The following is a 23,528-nucleotide window of genomic DNA, read 5'->3' on the forward strand; positions in this document are numbered from 1 at the left end:
AATATATTCACTACCACAGTTTAAGCATGGAATAGAATCGATTATTTGAGACTGTAAGTTAATTGGAGTTTTATCTTTAAGTTTAGAAAATAATGTATTGATGGTGATGGCTTTTAGAACCATATTCACCATTGATTACTAAAAATTTCTGTTGAGTCCTCCACGAATATTTTTACCATAGACCGGGAGCCCGTGAGAGAAATTTTGACCTCATTTTTTACCGTCTGCCTTTTTCAGAGGACATATTTACAGCTATAAGCTACAGTATTATGCGTTAAACGAATTTTTTTTCTATGTTACACATGCTTAAACATTAACTCTAGTTTGCATTAAAAAGAAGCTTCTTTGGCAAACATTTTACCGTCTGCCATTCATGCGACCGGAAGGCTCGGTTACGCAACCTACAAAAAAAATAATTGACAGACGGTTACATAGTGTTCTGGCTAAAGCATGAATTTTTTATTTAACAAAAAAATGTTTATTAAAATCAATCTTTTACCTTCTGCCAAGCACAGCGTAGACTAACAGTAGAATGAAATGAACGAATTTTCACAACATGGACGGTTTGCCGGTGTTTTAATAATTTATAGGCATTTATTGAATAACAATTTTTTTACAGTGTCTCTGAACAAATTGGCAATGTTTTAAGTATAGAAAGACGCGAATGAAAAAAAACTTAAATCAAGTAGATGAATTGTCAATTTGCAAACGAATTGACCGTGTTTATACAACTGAAAAAAATATTTTTCAATTTGTTAAAAAAAGTAATAACTTTGACCAAAGTTTTACCGTCAGCCATTGTTTCCTTGCAATATATATGATTATAAAGTAGACTAATTGTCAATTGTCAAACAAATTAACCGTGTTTATTCAACTGAAAAATATTTTTTAATTTGCAAAAAAAGAAACGTAATAACTTTGACCAACGTTATACCGTCTGCCATTGTTTCCTTGCAAATATATAATTGTTGAATAGATGAACTGTCAATTGGCAGACGAATAGACCGAGTTTAGACGAGAGTGGTAGACAATTTTTTATGACTCAATTGTCAATGTTACTTCATAAGAGATTTTCATCAATTTTAGTGTTGAACACCCTTAAAACGACACAACTTCTTTTACAATTTTTTTCAACAGTTGTTTTGATGAAGGAGGAATAAATAATGATAAATGTACGAGATTCATAAATACTTAAACAATAATTTTATTCCAATATCGACATAAAAATTAAATAACTTCCATCTGATTCAATGGTTTCTTGAGAAATATTCAAATCAACGCTAACGTGGCTCGTTATACTGCCTTCTGAATCACCATCATCATCATCTTCATCATCACCAACATCATGATCTTCAGCAATACTTTCATTTCCCAAATTCGCAACTTCCTCATCATTGAACTGAGCAAATTCAGTACGATCTACAACAAAAAATAAGGTAGCAATCTAATCAATTTTCGTGATACAGTTTAAAGGATGTGAAAAAAATGCAAAATTATTTAAACAATATGTGAATATATGCTTCTGCATTTATTTTCTCGATTAATTACGTAAGGTAGTGTTTTAACAATTTCCTAAATACTGACGTACCTGCAGATGTTAATTATATTAACATTCAAAAAAATTATATTTTCTTGAATGTTTTCAGGCGTATCAGGTCCTTCGAACCAGTTAAATGTATACTGTCCATTACTATTGTGACACCAGCCATATTTTAATGGGTCTAATTGAGATGGATTTTTTTCAAAAGAATTGGTCCATATTTTTTTTGTATATGTTGTTCATTAAATTCGTTGCTGTAACTCTCTGGCACATGGTGGTAGATTGGATGCGTCAAACGATGTAACTTGTTTCTTGAAAGACTCCATGTCATCTATCACTCCGTAATGTCTTTCAAATATCCGAACTTTCGCTTAAAAAAAAAAAAAATCTGTTTAAAATCTGTTTTCCCGATAACCAGCTGTTGCACCTCTATGAAAGACAACCCTCAGAAGTCGAAACTTGTGCTAGCCAAGGATTAACCAGGTCTTAACGTGTGATTCCTAACACGGGTTGGACGATAGCAAGTGAAAATCGATCGTTCAGACTAGGGCTTGAACCACCGACCAACACGGCAGTCAATTCGAGTGAGTGAAGAAAACACCCACGTCGAAGCGCCTGGCTACCGTCGAACCGCTTGGCTACCGTCGAACCATTCTTGAGACTTTGGATAACTTATTTTGGTTGTTGCATACATACGGCACACAAATTCTTCTATTATTGTGCAGTGTCGGCAACCAAAGAAGCAAAAGCTTCTTCAAACTTTTCATTGCCCATTAAAATCGACGAAGGTTTTTTTACCTTTTTTGTAAAGAGCTGGTGTAAAATAACAACCGGTTAAGGCATGGAATGCAGGTAAACCAGCGCAAAGCTGAAAGCCAAGAGCCTGGCCGATTTATGTGGCATTTAAGCATCTGCAATTGTTTCCAAAACCAAATTGTGAAGTAACAGCTCACCTGGACTTCCCGATTTCCAAGAATTGAAAATAGAAAGCACCACTGAAAAATTTGTCATACTACCTGTAAAAAAAATTAAATACTTGGGAATCGTCATTGACTATCGCTTAAAATGGGATCTTCACATAGCATACGTATTAAAGAAACTAAGAACCATTCTATTCAAATTTAGAAAACTCAAAGAAAACATACCTGTGGGCCTGATGAGAATGTTATACCATGCATTAGTAGAAAGCCATCTACGCTACGGGATTCTAGCATGGGGTGGAGCTTTGAGGACGCACATAAACCAATTAGAAGTGATACAGAGGAGATTCATAAGGCTGATATACTCTAAAAACCTCAGATATCCTTCTGACAAACTTTATTCTGAATCACAGATCTTAGACCTGAGGCAGTTATACTTCTTCATCACAAGTATCAAATATCATACTTCAAAACACTCCAACCAACTCCCTGTTCATAACTATAACACACGAATTAAAAACTATTACAAACTTCCTTCTATGACTAAAACAACAACACAAAGATCGTTTTCTTACATTGCACCAAAATGCTATCATCACATTCCGGAAGAGATTAAATTTCTGAAGAGCACTAATATGTTCAAAAAACGACTGAAATGCTTCATAAATAGCAACCCGAGAAATGTGATAAGCGAATTGTTAGATAAATAATGCTCACAGTCAGTCTGAGTTCACCTAAATCATGCCTCCTACTTTTTGTATCAAAATCATCATAATCGACTCCCGGTTAATTATATTATATTATATTGTTCATTGTCATATGTGTGTGTGTATATATGTGTATGTGGATGTATGTATACAGGCTGATTCACGGTGGATGGCACATTAGACGTTTCTGGTGAACCAGACAACGGATCACTTTGAAAATTTAATGGAGGGCATATTCGGACATTCTCTAGCCAACTAAAATATTTTCGACAATGCGGTGTTGCCGCTTCTATTAGAAAGCAGTAGCAACTTTGATTTTTCAAATGGAACACTCTGTATATAATATTATTTTTGGAATCTCCAACAATTGCCCGACAACTTTTCTTGATATTTCCCTATACCTATCTGTTACCGTTTTCGAAATAAAAATTAATTTCAATTTTTTTCTTCGAAAATCATGACTTCTAAAAATGCCGATATCTTTTAGTTAAGAAGTACTATGATATCGAAATTTGGTTTGAAGTTAGGTGATACTTGGACACTTCCCACACGTCAGCCTAATTTCCGTTACTTCAATACAGGGTGGTAAAAAAATACAGTTTTTTCGTTTGCTTGAAAAAGTTGCTGAAATTTGATCATTTTAAATGGAACACCCTGTATATTATTGAAAATTCGGAAAGCTGCTGAAATTTGCCTTTCTTTCTATGTATATCATACCTATACCTAACTAGTCAAGTTTCGGACTTATGAACATTTATTTGTGAAAATGTCCCTTCAGAATGGTATTTCCATTCGGTATTTGGTAAGCAGGCCATGATTACTATTTGACAGTAGCGTTGTGACATTCTCCTAATAATATCGACATTTTCGTCACTTCAGAAGTTGCAAATACCTTCAAAACGATGGAACAAAACTATTCAAACGAAGTTCTTATGAATTCGTTTATTATTTTTGGACAGTGTGACAAAATTATCAGCAGAACATGTAGAAAGTTCAATGAAATGTATCCGAATCTACCGCCAATGACCTCAAGAAATTTATACGAATTCAGAACAATTTCAATATGTTTGGATAAACTTTAAAAAAGCATCAAGAAACTTGAAATTGGAAATATTGATATGTAATAATTATAAAAAAGTAAAACAATCATGTAGAATATTTCAAAATATGTTCGAATCGCTGGCCGTTCACTTCCAAGCACTTTAAAATGCGGGTGTTGACTGCTTTCGTGGTGGCAGATCTGATTTCATTGGGATCCAAAATCTTCAAATGTTTGGGCAATCCTTTCTAACAATTCATCTCTCGAACGCACGGGTATTTTGTAAACTTTTTCTTTAAACATTCCCCACAAATAAAATCTAATGGATTAAGATCGGGTGATCTCGCTGGCCAATTCCATGGTCCCAAGCGCCTCATCCACCGATCGTCAAATAGTCTATCCAGTTCTGCGCTCACTTCTCTTGTGCAATGTGCAGGAGCTCCGTCTAGTTGGTACCAACAGTTTCGATAATCTTCGAGTGGCAGATTATCCACGAAACTGTCTACAGTATTCTCCAAAATATTCAGGTAGCTTCTGGATGTTAATGACTCCTCGTATATCACGTACCTCAATTTGTTGTCCATCAACATGCAGAAGACATTAAAACTAAATTTTTCTTGAAATCCAGCTTCTTTTGTGACGTGAGGATTTTCACTGGACCAATAATGACGATTTTTTCTATTGAAAATCCCTTCTCTCGAAAATTTCGATTCATCAGTCCAAATAATTTTATTTAAAAAAAGTGGATCTTCTTGAATGCGTGTCAGCAACATTTCACAAAATTCTACTCTCTGTTGAGGATCTTGAGGCTTCATTGCTTGAATTTTGGTGAATTTATAATCATGTCTTCGCAAGATTCTTTGAACCGATGAATATTTTATACCCAAATCTTCTTCAGCACTTCTTATCGATGACTCGGGAAATGCGTGAAAAATATACTAAGACATTAATCTGGTTGTCTTCGAAAGTTACGGGTCGAGGCAAGTTTCTTGGTGCTTTTAAAGTTGATCCAAATGCATTGAAATTGTTCTGAATTCGTATAAATTTCTTGAGATTCATTGGCGGTAGATCGGATACATTTCATTGAACTTTCTACATGTTCTGCTGATAATTTTGTCACACTGTCCAAAAATAATAAACAAATTCATAAGAACTTCGTTTGAATAGTTTTGTTCCATCGTTTTGAAGGTATTTGCAACTTCTGAAGTGACGAAAATGTCGATATTATTAGGAGAATGTCACAACGCTACTGTCAAATAGTAATCATGGCCTGCTTACCAAATACCGAATGGAAATACCATTCTGAAGGGACATCTTCACAAATAAATGTTCATAAGTCCAAAACTTGACTAGTTAGGTATTAGGTATGATATACATAGAAAGAAAGCAAATTTCAGCAGCTTTCCGAATTTTCAATAATATAACAGGGTGTTCCATTTAAAATAATCAAATTTCAGCAACTTTTTCAAGCAAACGAAAAAACTGTATTTTTTTACCACCCTGTATTGAAGTAACGGAGATCAGGCTGACGTGTGGGAAGTGTCCAAGTATCACCTAACTCCAAACCAAATTTCGATATCATAGTACTTCTTAACTAAAAGATATCGGCATTTTTAGAAGTCATGATTTTCGAAGAAAAAAATTGAAATTAATTTTTTATTTCGAAAACGGTAACAGATAGGTATAGGGAAATATCAAGAAAAGTTGTCGGGCAATTGTTGGAGATTCCAAAAATAATATTATATACAGAGTGTTCCATTTGAAAAATCAAAGTTGCTACTGCTTTCTAATAGAAGCGGCAACACCGCATTGTCGAAAATATTTTAGTTGGCTAGAGAATGTCCGAATATGTCCTCCATTAAATTTTCAAAGTGATCCGTTGTCTGGTTCACCAGAAACGTCTAATGTACCATCCACGTGAATCAGCCTGTATGCGTATATATGTGTATATGTATATATGTGTATATGTATATATGTGTATATGTATATATGTGTATATGTATATATGTGTATATGTATATATGTGTATATGTGTATATGTATATGTATATATGTGTATATATATATATATATATATGTGTATATATATATATATATGTATATATATATGTATGTATATATATATATATATGTATGTATATATATGTATATATATATATATATATATATATATATATATATATATATATATATATATATATATATTGTCAAGTTATTTATTCATTTTATTCGTTTATTTATCTATATATTGTGGATTTATTTATGTATTGTGTATTTATTTATGTATTGTGTATTTATTCATGTATTGTGTATTTATTTCATGTTTTTACGATACTCGTGTATTTATCTATGTATTGTATATTTATTCATTCATTTATTCATGTTATACTAGGCGATATCACGCACAAGAAACTTTTTTTTCGAAAATGTTTCTTTTGTGATGCCTTTGTTTGTTCACCCCTATTTTATAATATTTTTGTTGTTATCATTATAGTGAATAAACTCATTATTATTATTATAACATTGACACTTGTGTCATCACAAATTGTCTACCACTCTCGTCTAAACACGGTCGATTCGTCTGCCAATTGACAGTTTGTCTACTTAATAATTATATATTGCGAAGAAACAACGGCAGACGGTAAAACGTTGGTCAAAGTTATTACTTTTTTCTGCAAATTAAAAAAATATTTTTCATTTGTATAAACACAATCTATTCGTCTGCCGATTGACAATTTGTCTACCTAAAAATAATATATATTGCAAGGAAAAAATAGCAGACGGTAAAATAATGGTAAAAGTTATTACTTTTTTGAACAATTTAAAAAATATTTTTCAGTTTATAAACAAGGTCTATTCGTCTGCCATTATTTTTTCTCCGTATTTATTACACTGAAGTTTATATCTTACTAAGTTTTATACGGTAAAAAATGGTTCAGAGGCACTGTAAAAAAATTGTTAATTTACAAATGTCTATAAATTATTAATACACCGGCAAACCGTCTGCCTTGTGAAAATTCGTTCATTTCATGCTATTGTTAGTTTACGATGTGCTTGGCAGACAGTAAAAAATTAATTTTAGTTGACCATTTTTTTGGTTAAATTAAACATTCATGCTTTAGCCAGAACACCATGTAATCGTCTGCCAATTATTTTTTTTGTGGGTTGCGTAATCTAGCCTTTCGGTTGCATGAATGGCATACGGTAAAATGGTGGTTAGAGAAGCTTTTTTTTATGCAAACTATAGTTGATGTTGGAGCATGTGTAACATGGGAAAAATTTTGTTCAACGCATAATACTGTTGTTTATGGCTGTAAATATAATTATGTCAACGCAGTTAACGACCTTCATATCGCACAAATATTCCATTATGGTTGATTATCTCCTAAATAGACTTTCGAACTTTCCAAAATATTTACTAACTATCAAGATTCGATTTAGATTAGCACTTGACACTGCAACACCTCAATGTTCATTATTCATCTTGGTTTTTAAACTAGTGAATGTACCAAACTGTATTGTCACGAAATAAATTGTTTTTAAAAAAGTTTATTTCCGAAGCAAGTTATTTAATTGGCGCTGCGAACAGGATTCCAAAACGGAGTTATACTACGGTTCGTTTCAACGATTTATTTGGAATCATCGATCACCTGTAGATCAACGTTAACCTAAGAAGATTCGGTCAACTGCTGTCCACCTTCTATTGGAACCCCAGAATTCGAGAGAGTCATCGCTTGAGAATACTTCATCGAACTACCAGAGACGAGTTACGCCTAGGATCCACATGAAAACTCCTGATTTTCCTGTAAGTCCTCTCCTTTCATTTTTGAATAAATTACAAGTAAAAAAAAATGTTTTGAATTGAAGTCTATGAGTAGAAGTAGATCAAGATCACCAATAATTTTTGAGAATTCAAGACATTCCGATAATATAATGGCTGCCCCTACTCAAGTAAAAACCGATATGGCAAGAGATATGTTGCCAGAATACTCAGGAAGCTCACAAAACCTCGCTTATTTTATAAAACAAGTAGAAACTTATATTGAATTATTACAAAGTCAAGAAGAAGATTGTTTATTCAATAAATTACTCTTCGAACAAGTCAAATCTAAGTCAACCGGAGAAGCTAGAAGTATATTGATAACCTCTAATTGTACTGAATGATCTGAAATTAAAGATGCTTTGTTGTGTAGATTTGAAGATCCGCGATCGGAAGAACTTTTATCTCATGGTCTGAGTACATGCTATCAAATACATTCAGAGACTTATGAGCAATATTTTGAAAAAATTAAAATAAAACTACAAGTACTATTAGATCACATAAACATACGTACACCCAATAGAAATATACGAATTTGTAAAGAAATAATGTACAATGAACAAGCCTTGAATACTTTCAAATCAGAAATTTTAGAACCGTATTGTTCACATCTATTGAATTTGCCTATTAATTCTATCGAACAAGCCCTTTTTGAATGAGGAATAAACCAAAAAATCCAGTTAATACAAGAAAACCCCATATAAATATTAACAACTAACCTCAAAGACCACATTATCAAAATTTCACTCCAAGATATCATTTTCCAAATAATCAACCACGATTCCAAAATACCCGTTCCTAGCGCTATGAGAACGCCACAAAATAATAATGATTTTCTTAGAGGTCCAATAAACTTCAACTCACGGAATCAGAATTCTAATAATAATAATCCTAGACCTGTACAGAATAGTTCTAATGACCCCAGTCCCATGTCAATTACGACCAGAAGAACATTACAACCGCGTACAAATAATTTCTTTACACCAAGATCAAGACCGACTTTCAATTCAGAAAAGCTTTTCAATGCGGAATCTCATGATGAAAATTATTTGCAAAACAATGAAATAGAGAATTTTGAAGAAGAAAGTTTTCAAATACCTGCCTCATCAGCCCAAATGTGACTTAAATTATTTGTTCAAAACCTAAATTACCTTTTATAATAATACCTCAGTGCAACTTGAGAATCTTGATAGATTCCGGAGCTAGTAATAGTATTATAAATCCAGGTTCCGCTCAACAATATTTCTCCAAGTTTGAATTTCTCCAACCGTTCACAATTGAATCTATAAACCCAACAATAAAAGACGACAAGAATATCTCATATCCAATTTTAAAAGAATACGGAATAAATAACAAAATAAACTTTCATGTAATTCAATGGTACGATAGATTCCACGTTTTATGAGGAAGTCATGATTTTCAAATGCTCAAAGCAAAAATAAATTACGAAAACCAAACCCTTGAGATTGCAGGAAATGAAATTCCATTATTTATAGAATTAAGTCCTGACAATTTTATACCTCAGACCACAAAAATGGAAAATCACTTAAAATTCCCCATTAATATTGAAAACGGTCCAGTTTCACTTCCAGAAATGAAAATTGGAAAAACCTATATTCCCGAATCAATAGTTAATGGTGATAGAGGATACTGCGAATTACCTATCGAAGTAAACGAATCAGAAATTCATTTTCATCAGCCGATTAATGTTGAACCAATTGTCGATATGGAAATTAGAAAACCTATGAAAATAAAACAACTTTGATTTTAAAAAGAATATCAGAACAGAACACCTCAATCCAGAAGAATACAAAACTATTCTTGAATTGTGCCACGAATATAACGACATATTTTATAATAGCGATTCTCAATTAACTTTTACGAATGCTATCAAACATAACATAAGGACTACTGACGACGATCCTATATATTGTAAATCTTTTAGATAACCTTATCATTTGAAAAATGAAATTCAAAACCAAATTCAAAAATTATTAGAAGATAAAATAATAAGACCATCTATTTCACCTTATAGGTCACCTGTATGGATAGTTCCAAAGAAGCTTACGCTTCAGGACAAAGAAAAATGCGAATTGTAATAGACTATATAGAAAACTTAATGCGAAAACAATGGAAGATAAATATCCATTACCACGAATTAATGATATTTTAGATAACCTTGGTAAATGCCACTATGAATATACCCGTATGCCATTTGGTTTGAAAAATGCTCCATCAACATTTCAAAGAGTTATGGATAATATCCTTAGAGAATATCTACATAAAACATGCCTTGTCTACATGGATGATGTAATATTTTCAAAATCGCTTCAAGATCATAAAATTCATTTAAAACAAATATTTGACAAATTTCGTGAATTCAATTTGAAAATTCAATTGGATATGTCAGAATTTTTCAGAAAAGAAGTTGCTTTCTTAGGACACATTATTACACCTGAAGGAATTAAACCTAATCCTACAAAAATCAATGCTGTACAAGAATACCCGTTACCTACTACAACAAAGGAAATAAAAGCCTTTCTAGGATTAATAGGTTACTATCGTAGACTTATTAACAATTTTGCTAAAATAGTTTCACCATTTACTAGATGTTTGAAAAAGGGAACAAAAATTAACCTGAACGATTCTGAATACATAGAAACATTCCATAAATGTAAAGAATTATTAACTAACGCCCCTGTGTTAGCTTATCCAGATTTTTCCAAACCTTTTCAACTTAATACTGACGCTAGTAACATTGCATTAGGAGGAGTTTTATCACAAAATAATCACTCTAAAACTACTACTCTAAAACTCTTAACTCAGGCGAAAAAAATTATTCAACTATTGAAAAGAATTATTATCGATAGTAGAAAATACTAAACATTTCAGACCTTATCTTTATCTAAAACGATTTTTAATCGAAACTGGCCACAAACCTCTTGTTTGACTATTTTCATTGAATAGATTTGTTAAATGGAGACTGAGATTGGAAGAATTTGATTATGAAGTGAAATACCGCAAAGGTAAAGAAAACTTTGTGGCTGATGTACTCTCACATATCGAAATCAATGTTAATAAAAAATTATGTTCTGATATAACAAACGAAAATGACGATGATTCGGTATCATTAATTCCAAACGTGGATACAGATGAAGATACTAAGTCAATATTAGATAATGCCGACGAAATACTCTCAAATAGTCCTGAGATACCAGAAGGTGCATCTACCCAGCATACAGCGATAGAAAATCCAATTTTCACGACACCAATATCAGAAAAACCACTAAACTATTTCACTAATAGAATAGAATTGAAAACAGGAGACCGGAACGGAATTTCATTGTCGAAACTATTCAATAAAATACATTATAAAATAATTGTACGAATTGGTCAAGAAAGAGAAAATATAAAGAATTCACTCAAAGAAATAATCAACCCTTCTAACGTGTATGGAATTTACTTCCATAGTCCCGATTTTGAAAAAATCTATATTGAAACTGTTCAAGATTCAATTAACGAAAGTGTGAACATTTTTAAATGTAATATAATTTGTAAAGACATTAAAAAGAGTGAAAAACAATACCGAGTAATTGAAGAGAATCATAACGGTATCAATGAAACATTCAATCAATTAAAAACTAAATATTATTGGCCAGATATGAAAACAAAAATCAATTGAAGTCATTAACGAATGTGAAACATGTCGAGAAAATAAATATGACAGACATCCCTACAATACTTCATTGCAAGGACCAATGCTTGCCAAAAAAACCATTCGAAGTAATCCACATAGATATATCCGGTATCGAAGGATCAAAATTCTCAACAATTATAGACCTATTCTCAAAATACGCACAGTCCTATCACATTAACGACGCCACAGGAATAACAATCATCAATAAGTTGAGACATTATTTTTCACATCACAATCACCCTACTAAAATAGTATGTGATGGAGGAAAGGAATTTAAAAATAAAGTTGTCGATGAATATTGCAATCTATTCATAATCAAGATACACTATGTTACTAACTATAATCCAAACTCTAATTCGCCAATTGAAAGACTACATTCAACGCTTTTGGAGAAAATTAGAATTTTAAAAGAAAAGAACGAAAACGAGACCCCACAAAATCTAATGATCACCGCCTGCCTTCTATATAACCAATCTGTACATTCAACCACGGGGTATACACCTTTTAGTTTACTTTACGGACCCTACGACAACCTTAATGATCACGCAATAGATTTAAAAAAGAAAATTCACGAAAATTATAATGCTAAAAGAAAACAAGAACTTTTACCATTCTATGAACAGCTATATCATAAACAATTAGAAAAAGGCACAGCTATTTTGAATAAACGTAATGAAAATACAGAAAGTCCACCTTTGAATGAACCTCACTATTACTTTAGAAAACCTAGAACTAGGAAAACAGGTCCCGTTTTTGAAAAAGTTAATGTAACCAGTATTGAAGGAAACAAAGTAACTGGAATTAGAGAAAAAACACAAACAACAGCAAATATAAATGTAAGAAAAGTCAAAAGAATCAAGAAAAATATTTCTTTACAGGACGATCCCCCTGGGAATCTCCCTGGCCCTTCAAGTAGAAGAGATTAAATCAAATGGATTTTTTCCAGAAGAATTAGGCCTAGCAAAAATTCTTAATCACTACCATAAGTTTTATTTCTATTTTAATATTAGTCAAATATCATTAAATTATAACACGCTAGTCACCAATACGTATTTATTAGACATTCGAGTTAACAACTCCCGATTGCAGAATACATTATCACCTATACTTCATAAACTTTGTTTACAAATAGAAAACATTAAGTATTGAACTGATGATGCAATAAAACGTTTTTGATGCCCAGAATCTTTTAGAAATTATAAAATCAGTTCAAAGAACAATCTCTCTAGCCTTCAGCGAAATAACTAATTTAGAAATATTCGAGAGTGATGAATCGAGAAAAATTACTAACCATTTAGAAGAAACCTATCAGCCAAATCAATTAATCGATATTGACAGAAATCACCTATTTAAAGTGGTCGAATTCTCGAAAATCAAATCAGTAATAATCAATAACACTATCCTTGTATATTATTCATTCCTATCCTGAATTCTAATAACTACACCTATCAACGTATTTATCCTCTACCTAATATTCAAATTCCAAATCTTACATTCACCCTATCCTTATGAATTACTGGAGAGTGGAAATTCAAAAACATTATGGACAAGTGAACAGTGCAAGAACATTAACGAACCCTATATTTGTATGGAGAAACCTTACGCAAACGATTGTCAATTATCTGATTTAAAAACCTGTAAATTCATTGAAGTCATTAATGATTTCGAAATTGTAAAGCAATTTTGGAAGAATGCAATGACCATGTAGAAACAAAAATTGTTCAAAATAATAGCATAGTATCGTCACCAAACAAATGTACTGTAATTATTGGAGACCAGAAATTTGAAAATCATTATTCAAATATCACTTTCAAAGTACCACGAATCGACCAAGATAAATATCCCATTAGTTCAGTCATATCATTGAAACAAATTCATTTGGAAGATTTAGATAAACTGAGAAATAAGCTCAGCTACTAAATGACAAGTTTAAATACTATTGTACACATGTATACATCTGTATTAACAATAATCTTAGTCATTTTTGTGATTGTATTGTTAGTTTACTGCACATGTAAGAATAGGATCAGTACTCAATTCCTCAAACGAGAAGCACAAAAGGAAGAAGGACCATTGATTCAGATGACCACCATACCTCAAGAGAACCGTGGATTATACCCGATTCTACCAAAAAACGAGGACGTTTTATCTTATGGAAGGAGGAATTATGTCAACGCAGTTAACGACCTTCATATCACACAAATATTCCATTACGGTTGATTATCTCCTAAATAGACTTTCGAACTTTCCAAAATATTTACTAACCATCAAGAATCGATTTAGATTAGCACTATAAATACTTGACACTGCAACGCCTCAATGTTCATTATTCATCTTGATTTTTAAACTAGTGAATGTACCAAACTGTATTGTCACGAAATAAATTGTTTTAAAAAAAGTTTATTTCCGAAGCAAGTTATTTAATTATAGGTATATCCTCTGAAAAAGGCAGACGGTAAAAAATGGGGTCAAAATTTCTGTCATGGGCTCCCGGTCTACCAGCAGTAATTTATGAGTGAATCAAGAATTTCTATATAATAATATAAGTCTATATTTTATGTAACAAATTGTCAACCAAACTTATTGTTTCTATTATTTTTATTGATTACAACATATGATAAGATATTTGGAAAAATAACAATTTTATAAATTTTTGTTTGAAATTTTTCGAAACCACTAAAGTGAACGGAAAATAGACAGAAAATTACTTTGTTTTATGAGGAATATTAGGAAAATATTTTTGAAAATATAAAAATTCTGTGTTTTCATTTTAAATATTTTCAAAAAAGATTGAAAACAACTTATATTTTTTAAGTATTTGTAATTACAATCGATCTACTTTGGTTATCAGAGTGGTCCAACGAAAAGTATGCACCTTGCTTTTCTCCTTTTTTTTGTAACTTAACGCAAAAATGCTCGGACAGGTCAATTTTGCTTTTGAGGGGGACACATTTTAGATGTATTTTTCTACCTGTGCCTTCAACCCCCTAGCGAGGGTGAGTAACAACCCTAAAATTTTAAATGGAAAGTGGGGTCGAGTGATATATCATTTGAAAGGGAACAAAATTATCTTTCCAATGATACCTAATTTGTTGTATTTCACTCAAACATGTAGGTATTATGAAGAAAAACAACTACAACCCAGTACTTTGAAATGTGTAATTGACTTAGTAGAATCCTACTTCAGCAAGTGCTGAAAATGTGACCCATTTGCTTCCATACAATGATACAGATTTATTTTTCAAGTGTCCCCAAAGGAAAAAGTCTCAAGGCGATAAATCAGGTGACCTGGCAGGCCATTCGATGAGGCCTCTCCTTCCAATCCACCGTCCAGGAAACCGGTCATCTAAAAACTCTCTTACCGGAGCAATATAGTGAGGAGGTGCTCCATCTTGCTGGAAATGAAGCCGATCATCATTATGATTTTGGTCATTTTCAATTATATCTGTTATGAGAGGATCAATTGTATCTTCAAGCATGTTCAGGTAGACCTCACCAGTTAAATTCCCAGGAATAAAAAGTGGCCCTACGATATGACTACCTAATGCCACACCAGACATTGATTTTTTGAGGGTACTGGATATGGACCTCTCGGAATAAGTGTGGGTTACTGTCATTCCAGTAACGGCAATTATGCCTATTCACAGCTCCATTAAAAAAAAATGTACTCTCATCGGAAAAGCACGTGTTGAATGATAGGTGCGGATCATCAATTAGTAGCTGGCTCAGTTGTTCACAAAATTGCAGCCTTCTATCAGGATCATCTTCATTGAGTTCCTGTACAAATTTAATTTTGTACGGATGAAATTTATAGGCTTTTAATATCCGTATTATGGACGAACGGGAGACACCTGAGGCTGCAGCAATCTGACGTGTACTTTGAGTATGATCCAATTCAACATGTCCCAAAACAGCGACTTCCACTGCTTCATTTGTGATCGGTTTCCGTGGCTGGTGTTTCACATTACAGACAGATCCGATATCGACAAACTTTTGGACTAACTTGGCAACGTACGAATCATTCACATTTTTCCCGGGATGACTGTTATTGAAGAGGCGAGCAGTAAGTCTATCACAACTATTATGTTGATAATAAAGTTTAACAATTTCAACTCGTTCAGGAATGGAATAAACCATTTTTACAGTAAAGTTGAAACAATTTCAAAAGCAACCGAACTGAATCAATGAACGTTTTCCTAAATTCTTTTTGTACACTTATCTGCTGTTGTTATTTGAACCAAAAAACGCACGAGAGAAATTGAGGAATGTAGTAGTGATAAAAATGCCGTTTTTTCCGCATTTTCATCAACACCAAAAATATCGAGTAAATGTTCTTACTTTTTTTATAACTATTCAAGAAAATACAGCAAATTAGGTATCATTGGAAAGAGAATTTTGTGCCCTTCCAAATGATATATCACTTGACCCCACTTTCCATTTAAAATTGTAGGGTTGTTACCCTCGCTAGGGGGTTGAAGGCACAGGTAGAAAAATACATCTGAAATGTGTCCCTCTCAAAAGCAAAATTGACCTGTCCGAGCAGTTTTGCGTTAAGTTACAAAAAAAAGGAGAAAAGCAAGGTGCATACTTTTCGTTGGACCACTCGATATATATAATTTTCAAAATTATTCTGTTCGAGATTTTCACTCAAAATTACTAGCTTCAAACTTTGGCAACAATCTGTGGCTTACAGTGTACGTGAGGTTAGGCGGCAGGATGATTAACTTGTGGAATTTATATAGGGATAAAGTGAATTTTTCAAACTCAGGAAACCTCTTGAAATAGGAAACTTTTGATCAACCTGTATATCGTCGGCCTAATGTGAACATTGCATAAGTCCAATTTTTCACAAAATTAGTTTTTAGCTCTATCTGTTAGCGAAGTAGCGTATCTTTACATTCAAATCAAATAACTATCTAAAAAGTATTTAGATGGCACTAGAAACGGAAGTATGAAATGCGCGTAAGTCCCACTCGTTATACATCAATAAGAAAGTTGCATAAGTCCTAGTAAGTGTACTTTGATGGTTCTGTCTCTGTTCGGTGTCGTGCTGTTTACGGCCGATTTCATAATCAATATCTAAAGTCCACTTTACACCGAAAGGAGACTTTACACTAAAGTCCCCTTTAAAGTAGCTGTTGCCGTCATTTGGTTTCATAATTAATGTTAAAGTGCCCTTTCCATAAAGTATCTTTTAAGTAATTTTTAAGATGTTGGTTAACCTGGAATTCATGGATTTTGACAAGATTTGTCATATTTGGAGAGTATTTAAGTTCAGTGTTTGAATAAGTAAGGTTAAGAGTTGTGGTGTTTGATGTTTTTGTTATTTGTATTTGTGAGGACGATTTATTTGGACAGAAATGGAAATGTTAAATAATAATAATAAAGTTCGGTCGTCAAATTTTTCTCGGGAGGAAGAAATGAATTTAATACAAGAAATTGAAAAATTCAAGCATATTTTAGAATGCAAAACTACTAATAAAGTAACTAATGCAGAAAAGGTATGTATTACAAGTACAAGCAATTTTTTGTGTGTATTTTATTTATCGTAGAATACATGTTAATATAATCATAACACTTAATTTTACCTCATCAAGGGTGAAGGGTGTGAGCTTGAAATAATAAATTAAAACTATATATATATATATATATATATATATATATATATATATATATATATATATATATATATATATATATAATATATATATATATATATATATATAAATATATATATATATATATATATATATATATATATATATATTATTTTTATGTAGTTAGATACCTCAATATAAATAAATTTAAATATGATTTTAGAAAGAGGCATGGCGCAAAGTACTTTCCAGCTTCAACTCCAGAAATATACAAGTGAGAAGTATATCTCAGATTAAAGCAAAATTTGATAATCTGAAAACAAAAGCTAGAAAGGATATGGCGAAACAAAAATCATATATGACGGGAACAGGGGGTGGTCCCGCAATAAAAATTGATTTAGATCCTGTAACAGAAGCAACCCTTAATATAATAAATATGAAAACGATGGTGGGTTTGAATAACAGCTTGGATAGCAATTTCATAAATGTAATTACATTTTATTATAACCAAATCATTTTGTTTTAACAGTTACCAAACTATAATTTAGTTAATGGTTAAAAACATTATTTCTTTCATGAATTTATCTGTATTGGTTAGGGCAATAAAATTAAATATTAATTGTATGTGATATTATAGGATCTTGGAATGGATGCATCATCTTCAGTTTTAAACTTCTAAAAGAATATCCTCAACAATTTGTTGTAAGTAAATATACCGTTTTTTAAATGATAATATATTAGTAACCTGTTAATAGTTGTCAAGATAAATTTGTTATTTTTTCTCTTCGGAACATACTTGTATAATATTAATTATTCTGAATATATTATTACAGGATTCAGATATGACAATAATTGCAGCAGGAGAAGCCAAAGATGAAATGTCAGAGATTTCTACGCAATCAGTAAGTTATAGATTTTTTTCACTACTAATCCATAGTTCGGAAAGACCTTTTATTTTGAATTGAAGGGTTTATATTTTTAGGAGTGATTAATTTTTGGGAAAGAAATTTTTTGGCTTTCTACTACTCCTTCTTGATACAAAAAAAAATGTGGGAATCTTCCAAAGAAAGGAAGGAAGTAATCAATTTGAAAATAAGTAACTCTATACATGGATGTGTACATCATGCAAAGAAACAACTTTCAGATACAAACTGGAAGGAAGTCCTCCTGAAACAGCTATTTTCATATAAACATTGAATTACATTACAAAGTATCTTCTGTATAATTCAGTATTCATATAAAAGTATTTGTTTCGAAAGAATTTTTTTCTGTCGTGTAATTCAATGTTCATATGAAAGTAGCTGTTTCAGGAGGGCTTCCTTCCAGTATGTGTCTGAAAATTGTTTCTTCGCATGATCTACACATCTATGTATAGAGTTACTTATTTTCAAATTGATTACTTCCTTCCTTTCTTTAGAAGATACCTACATTTTTTTGTATCAAGATGGAGAAGTAGAAAGCCAAAAACTTTTTTTCCCAAACCTTTTAATTTGTTATGCTGATTAAAGTTAATATTTAAGTTAGGACCTCAAAAAATGTAATAGTACATTTGCTTTTAGATAGTGCCTGAATTTGCTGAAGAAATTGTATTGGAGGAGAACCAGATATCACCTCCTAGATCAGTGACACCCTCAGGGAGCATGTCTAGTAAAAAAGTGAGTTTTGAATTGTGTGTGGTACAGTTGTAATTTTTATTATATAACTCTTGTCTGTTCCCAGCAAACGCATATTAAAAAAAAATCGATTGGAGTAGTTATGCACCTAATAATTTAAGAAGAAAAGCCAACGGAAAACTACATCCAACCAAAATAAACCCGTTATATAATGCAAAAGAAGATTACTATAAAAAGAAAAAGGAGCTTTTTGAAAAAACAGTAGAAGCAGAGGAGAAGGAGAGATCAAGGAGAAGGGAGAGAGAAGAAGAAGAACATTTAAAAAAAATGACTTTATTGGATTTAGAAATCAAATTAAAAGAAAAACAATTGAATAAATTAAATGTTTCATAAAAATGATTTTTAATTATTATTAGTATTTACAATCTAGATGGCCGATCCTGGCCATCTCACAACAATATCTCTTATTTTCAATTTAGCATCGCTTACTGTCTGAACATTTAATGCAAAATAAGATTTTCTACATCTGAATATTTCTGCATCATTTCCACCGGGAGAATCAATTTTAACTAATTGCTCCAATGGTCTTGGGAAATGAAGCTATTTCATAAAATTTTTTAACTTCTTCTTCCAATTCTCTTTTATTTTCATCGGGCTAGTGGGGCAATAGCAATAGACACCTTTTTGATAATCCTGCTAGCTGAACTTCTAGACACTCCCATACAATCTGATACGATTATTTGCATATTTCCTGATGCGTAGAATCTTAAAGTCAACAATAATTGTTGTAATGGTGTAATGCACCCACCTCTAAAAAATAAATAATTTTTTTTATAATTCTGTTATTAATAAAAATTTTACAACTTACTTATTAGTAGGTAACTCAATTTGCTCTTTTATTTCATCTAGTAGATACAAAGCAGTTTGTTTTTTTTAAGCGAAAACGTTGGTAAAAGTCAAGCTCATCATATTTTTCGAAGCAGTCTGTTCTTTTCCTATACACTTTTGGTCTTCTAGTATAAATAAATTCTTCATCAGATGAACTTGAGCTAGACGTTTCAAAATTATTCATATTTTTATGATTATTATGGCTAAACGAACACAAAACTAGCAAACGTAGCGAGTAGCACAACAAATAACAATTATTAAAATTGAGGTTATGTTGTAGTTAAATGACACTTTAGCGAGTTGAAGTAGAGAAAGCGACACTTTAACTTTGAAGGACGTTTTTGGCTTAAAGGACACTTGACTTATGAAATCAAAAATATTTATTAAAGTATCATTTAAAGTTGAAGTAACCTTTATGTTTCTTTATGAAATCGGCCGTTAGTTCTTCAGACTTTAAATTAGCCGTTATTTTATCAGACTGAGATTCAATATCACTAAGGTAAGTACATACTATATAAATTTAAGCTTTTGAAATGTGTTAACATATATTTGACTGGAGTAATGTCATTTTTGTAAACTTAGGGAGTTGTGCATTTTTCACGCTGTTGATATTGATATTTATAACTCACGGGAGTTATGCATGTTTCAAAGCCTTTTGAATATCAATTATTACTGTAGAGATGAATTTTACCAGGGGCTTTATAACCTGGGGGCTTCTTTACTGGGATGTTTTTACCAGTGGCTTTACACTTTGTGGCTAAAGATAACAAGTATTTTGTTTTAGATATGGATCCTAGGACAAGATGTTTCAAACTGTTGAGTTTAACAAAACGTCCGGCCAACGCTTTGAAGGACATAACTAACGATAGTTCTGGAACATCAATTCGTGATTCTATAGAATTAAACACGACAATAAAACTGTTCGAAGACAAAGATCAAGACAATCATACTGATACAAAGAGCGCGGAAAATGAAAAGTGTTTTGCAGAATAATACGAGGAAAAACTACAGTCGGCTCTAGCAGAATTAGAACAAGAAATTCATTTGACAGAAAACATTTTAGACCTAGGGAAAAATAATGATTTATCATCCAGCTTTCTCAATAATGCAGTAATATCCGGCATAGAGAGAGCAAACGGATACAAACGTTGATGGTTTCATTTTTTCCGATGAGATGCTCAATCCCAATACAGCAAAGGATATAGACACGTCAACAGAAACTACTATGGATTTCGAAAAAAACCTACGAGAAAGAAATATTAGCAATGGAGATAATGATGCAGAAGATGCAACAAATAACCCAGAAGAAGTAGATAATGAAAACAATGACCTTACATATCAAATCGGCAATGATAGGGAACAACATTTTGATGAAGAAAATAATGATTCTAGCGAAGAAGTTGCACGAAAAAAAGAAGAGAAAATTTTCTAATCCTGCAGAATGGAAATAAAATACTAATGAAGTAAATAGAGAGGAAGGGGTTGAGTATATGTGTAGAAAAAATAACAAATTCGACAGAAAGAAAACGAAAAACGAAAGAGAGTAATTAAACCGAGATATATGTGTTCAAACAAACCATTGAAAAACCGGTAAATAAATAGTAATTCAGTGTTGCAAATTGACGGATGAAGAGCGAAAAATAATTTTCGCGAAGTTTTAGTCCCTCCTGCGGCCTGAGAAGAAGTAATACATTTCTGCAAAAGTCTTGAAAAATGAAAGGAAAAGATCAACGCATTGAAAGGAAGCGAAAGTAAGCTAGAAGACATCTTCGTATAAGTATTTTCTTAAAAACAAAAGCGAAAAAAATTAGGGTTTGTAAGCTCATGTTCTGCAATACGTTAGGAATTTCTATGAGAACCATATCAGAGTGGATAAAAGATGAAATGTATAGCCCAGCCAAAAGTGAAAATTAACAGAATAGTGATAAAAATATACAAAAAAACCACGTTTCGATGAAGGAATGCCAAGTTTGAAAAATTCTTTAAAGATCTGCCTAAACTTGAATCACACTATTGTCGAAAATCGTCAACAAAATTATATATAGAGCCAACGTTCAAAACCAAATCAGAGCTTTATTTACTGTATAAAGATAATTGGTATGTAGAATATAATATAACTACATTATCCATTGCCACAGTCTCAAACATGTTTGAAGATCTGAATTTAGCATTGTTTTTGCCAAAAAAAGACGAATGCGATGTCTGCATAAGCTACAAGACAAAAAATCTAGAAGAATCTGTTTGCAGGGAGCACATTATCAAGAAAGAAGAAGCACGAGAAGCAAAAGCAGAAGACAAAAAATAAAAAAGTAGGGTATTTACGATGGACCTCCAGTCAGAACTTTGTGCCCGAAATCGAACGTATCAGCTCTGTACTCTAGCCATCTTTGTACTCTGAACAAAGATATCTATTGTTTTCTCTGGCATGAAGGTCAAGGGGAGCTCAGTGCCAACGGTTTTTTCATCAATAATTTGTAACTTCTTGATAAGTAATGTAATTCCCTACCTTGAGCCAATGCAACAAATAATATTATATGGTAATGGTTGTAGCGCTCAAAACCGTAATTGCACTTAAGCAACGCGTTGTTAAATCTTGCACTCATAAAAACATGTTTGTATCATCCAGAAATATTTAGAAAAGGGCCACACCCAAATGGCGTGCCACTCTATGCATTCTACCATAGAGAGACAACTAAAAAGTAGAACCAATAATGTGCCAGCTGATTATGTCTCCCTATGTAAATTGGCTCGAAAAAATCCTAGACCGTATGAGGTGATTTATTCAGATTACACTTTTTTCAAAGACTTCAGTAAATTCAATTTAATAAAATCAATTACACCTGGATTCAAAGTTGGTGATCCAACTGTTAACAATCTTAGAGCACTGAAGTATAATCCAGATGGTGAAATCGAGTGTAAGATTAAACATTCCGAGGAATTTCAAGATATGCCTATAAGATTAAAACCAAATAAAAATTATGTATCAAATGACTTTCCTCCTTTATTGTACAAAGAAGAATTGAAAATTAAAGAAGAAAAGTTCTTCATGTTGTTTCATTAGTACTTATATTCGATTCAATAAAAATGATGCCTTAGGTATGTAAATAATAGCGTTGTTTCCTTAGATGCAATCTGCATAAGTCCCTCTTCGTATAGTCCTTCGTATAAGATTGAATTTTGCATAATTCCTTTATTTTTCAACAGGTAACTATTATAAAAATAATAAATAATTGATAGCAGTTCCCTAAATGTATTTTTCATCCAAATTTCATTTTCACCCAGATTACATTATTTTTGAAGAATTAAAATAGTTTTTTGTTCTCCTGTAAAATTTAGGTTCTTGGACTTATGCAATTTTCACATTCGGCCGACGATATGGAAAAAAAGGCAATTCTGAAACCGGAAATTACGTGACGTACGACACAAATGTCAATTTCAAAATTTGGAAATTAAATTAATAATTTTTAGAATAACTACAACAGATAGAACATGTAAATTAGGACCTACCAGGTATAAAAATGTATCTGTTGTAGGAAATTTGAGAAGATAGAATAAAATCTTTAGGATTAGTTTTAAACGAAAAAATGTTTTGAAAATAGAGGGTTAGAAATTTTCCTCAGATACGAATGTTGCATGATGCTTTGAAAAAAATAAGTTATTTAGAATTAAGTAGGGACATACAAAAATTTGTAAGTTAATAATAGAGA

General features: G+C 32.0%; 1 protein-coding gene and 1 long non-coding RNA gene across 5 annotated transcripts in view; one reads left to right on the forward strand and one right to left on the reverse strand.

The window, feature by feature from the left end:
• LOC111507063 (mitochondrial translation initiation factor 3) overlaps window positions 1-23,528 on the forward strand; it is a 44,358-nt gene that overhangs the window by 15,759 nt on the left and 5,071 nt on the right. Inside the window, exons 1-7 of one of the 4 annotated variants that reach the window (XR_012466487.1) lie at window positions 6,508-8,011; window positions 12,602-17,224; window positions 17,544-17,807; window positions 17,958-18,022; window positions 18,154-18,222; window positions 18,880-18,975; window positions 19,040-19,817. The exons of 1 other annotated variant lie outside the window; for it this stretch is intronic. Coding sequence is in view for 2 of the 3 variants with exons in the window: in XM_074179200.1 (XP_074035301.1) it covers window positions 17,084-17,224; window positions 17,544-17,807; window positions 17,958-17,999 (447 nt within the window). In the remaining variant the exon portion in view is untranslated. Of the gene's footprint in view, window positions 1-6,507; window positions 8,012-12,601; window positions 17,225-17,543; window positions 17,808-17,957; window positions 18,023-18,153; window positions 18,850-18,879; window positions 18,976-19,039; window positions 19,818-23,528 lie in introns of those variants that run through there. 2 more of the 4 variants (XM_074179200.1, XM_074179199.1) reach the window with 2 other exon arrangements.
• LOC141484124 (uncharacterized) lies at window positions 1,181-3,232 on the reverse strand. Its single transcript, XR_012466488.1, has 2 exons — window positions 1,589-3,232; window positions 1,181-1,419 (listed from the first exon to the last, which is right to left on the reverse strand). It is a non-coding gene; the product is annotated as an uncharacterized lncRNA (long non-coding RNA).

Source organism: Leptinotarsa decemlineata, unplaced genomic scaffold (assembly GCF_025532065.1).
Source record: "Leptinotarsa decemlineata unplaced genomic scaffold, Ldec_3_MD MMD2_tig00004433_RagTag_RagTag, whole genome shotgun sequence".
Lineage (NCBI taxonomy): Eukaryota > Metazoa > Arthropoda > Insecta > Coleoptera > Chrysomelidae > Leptinotarsa > Leptinotarsa decemlineata.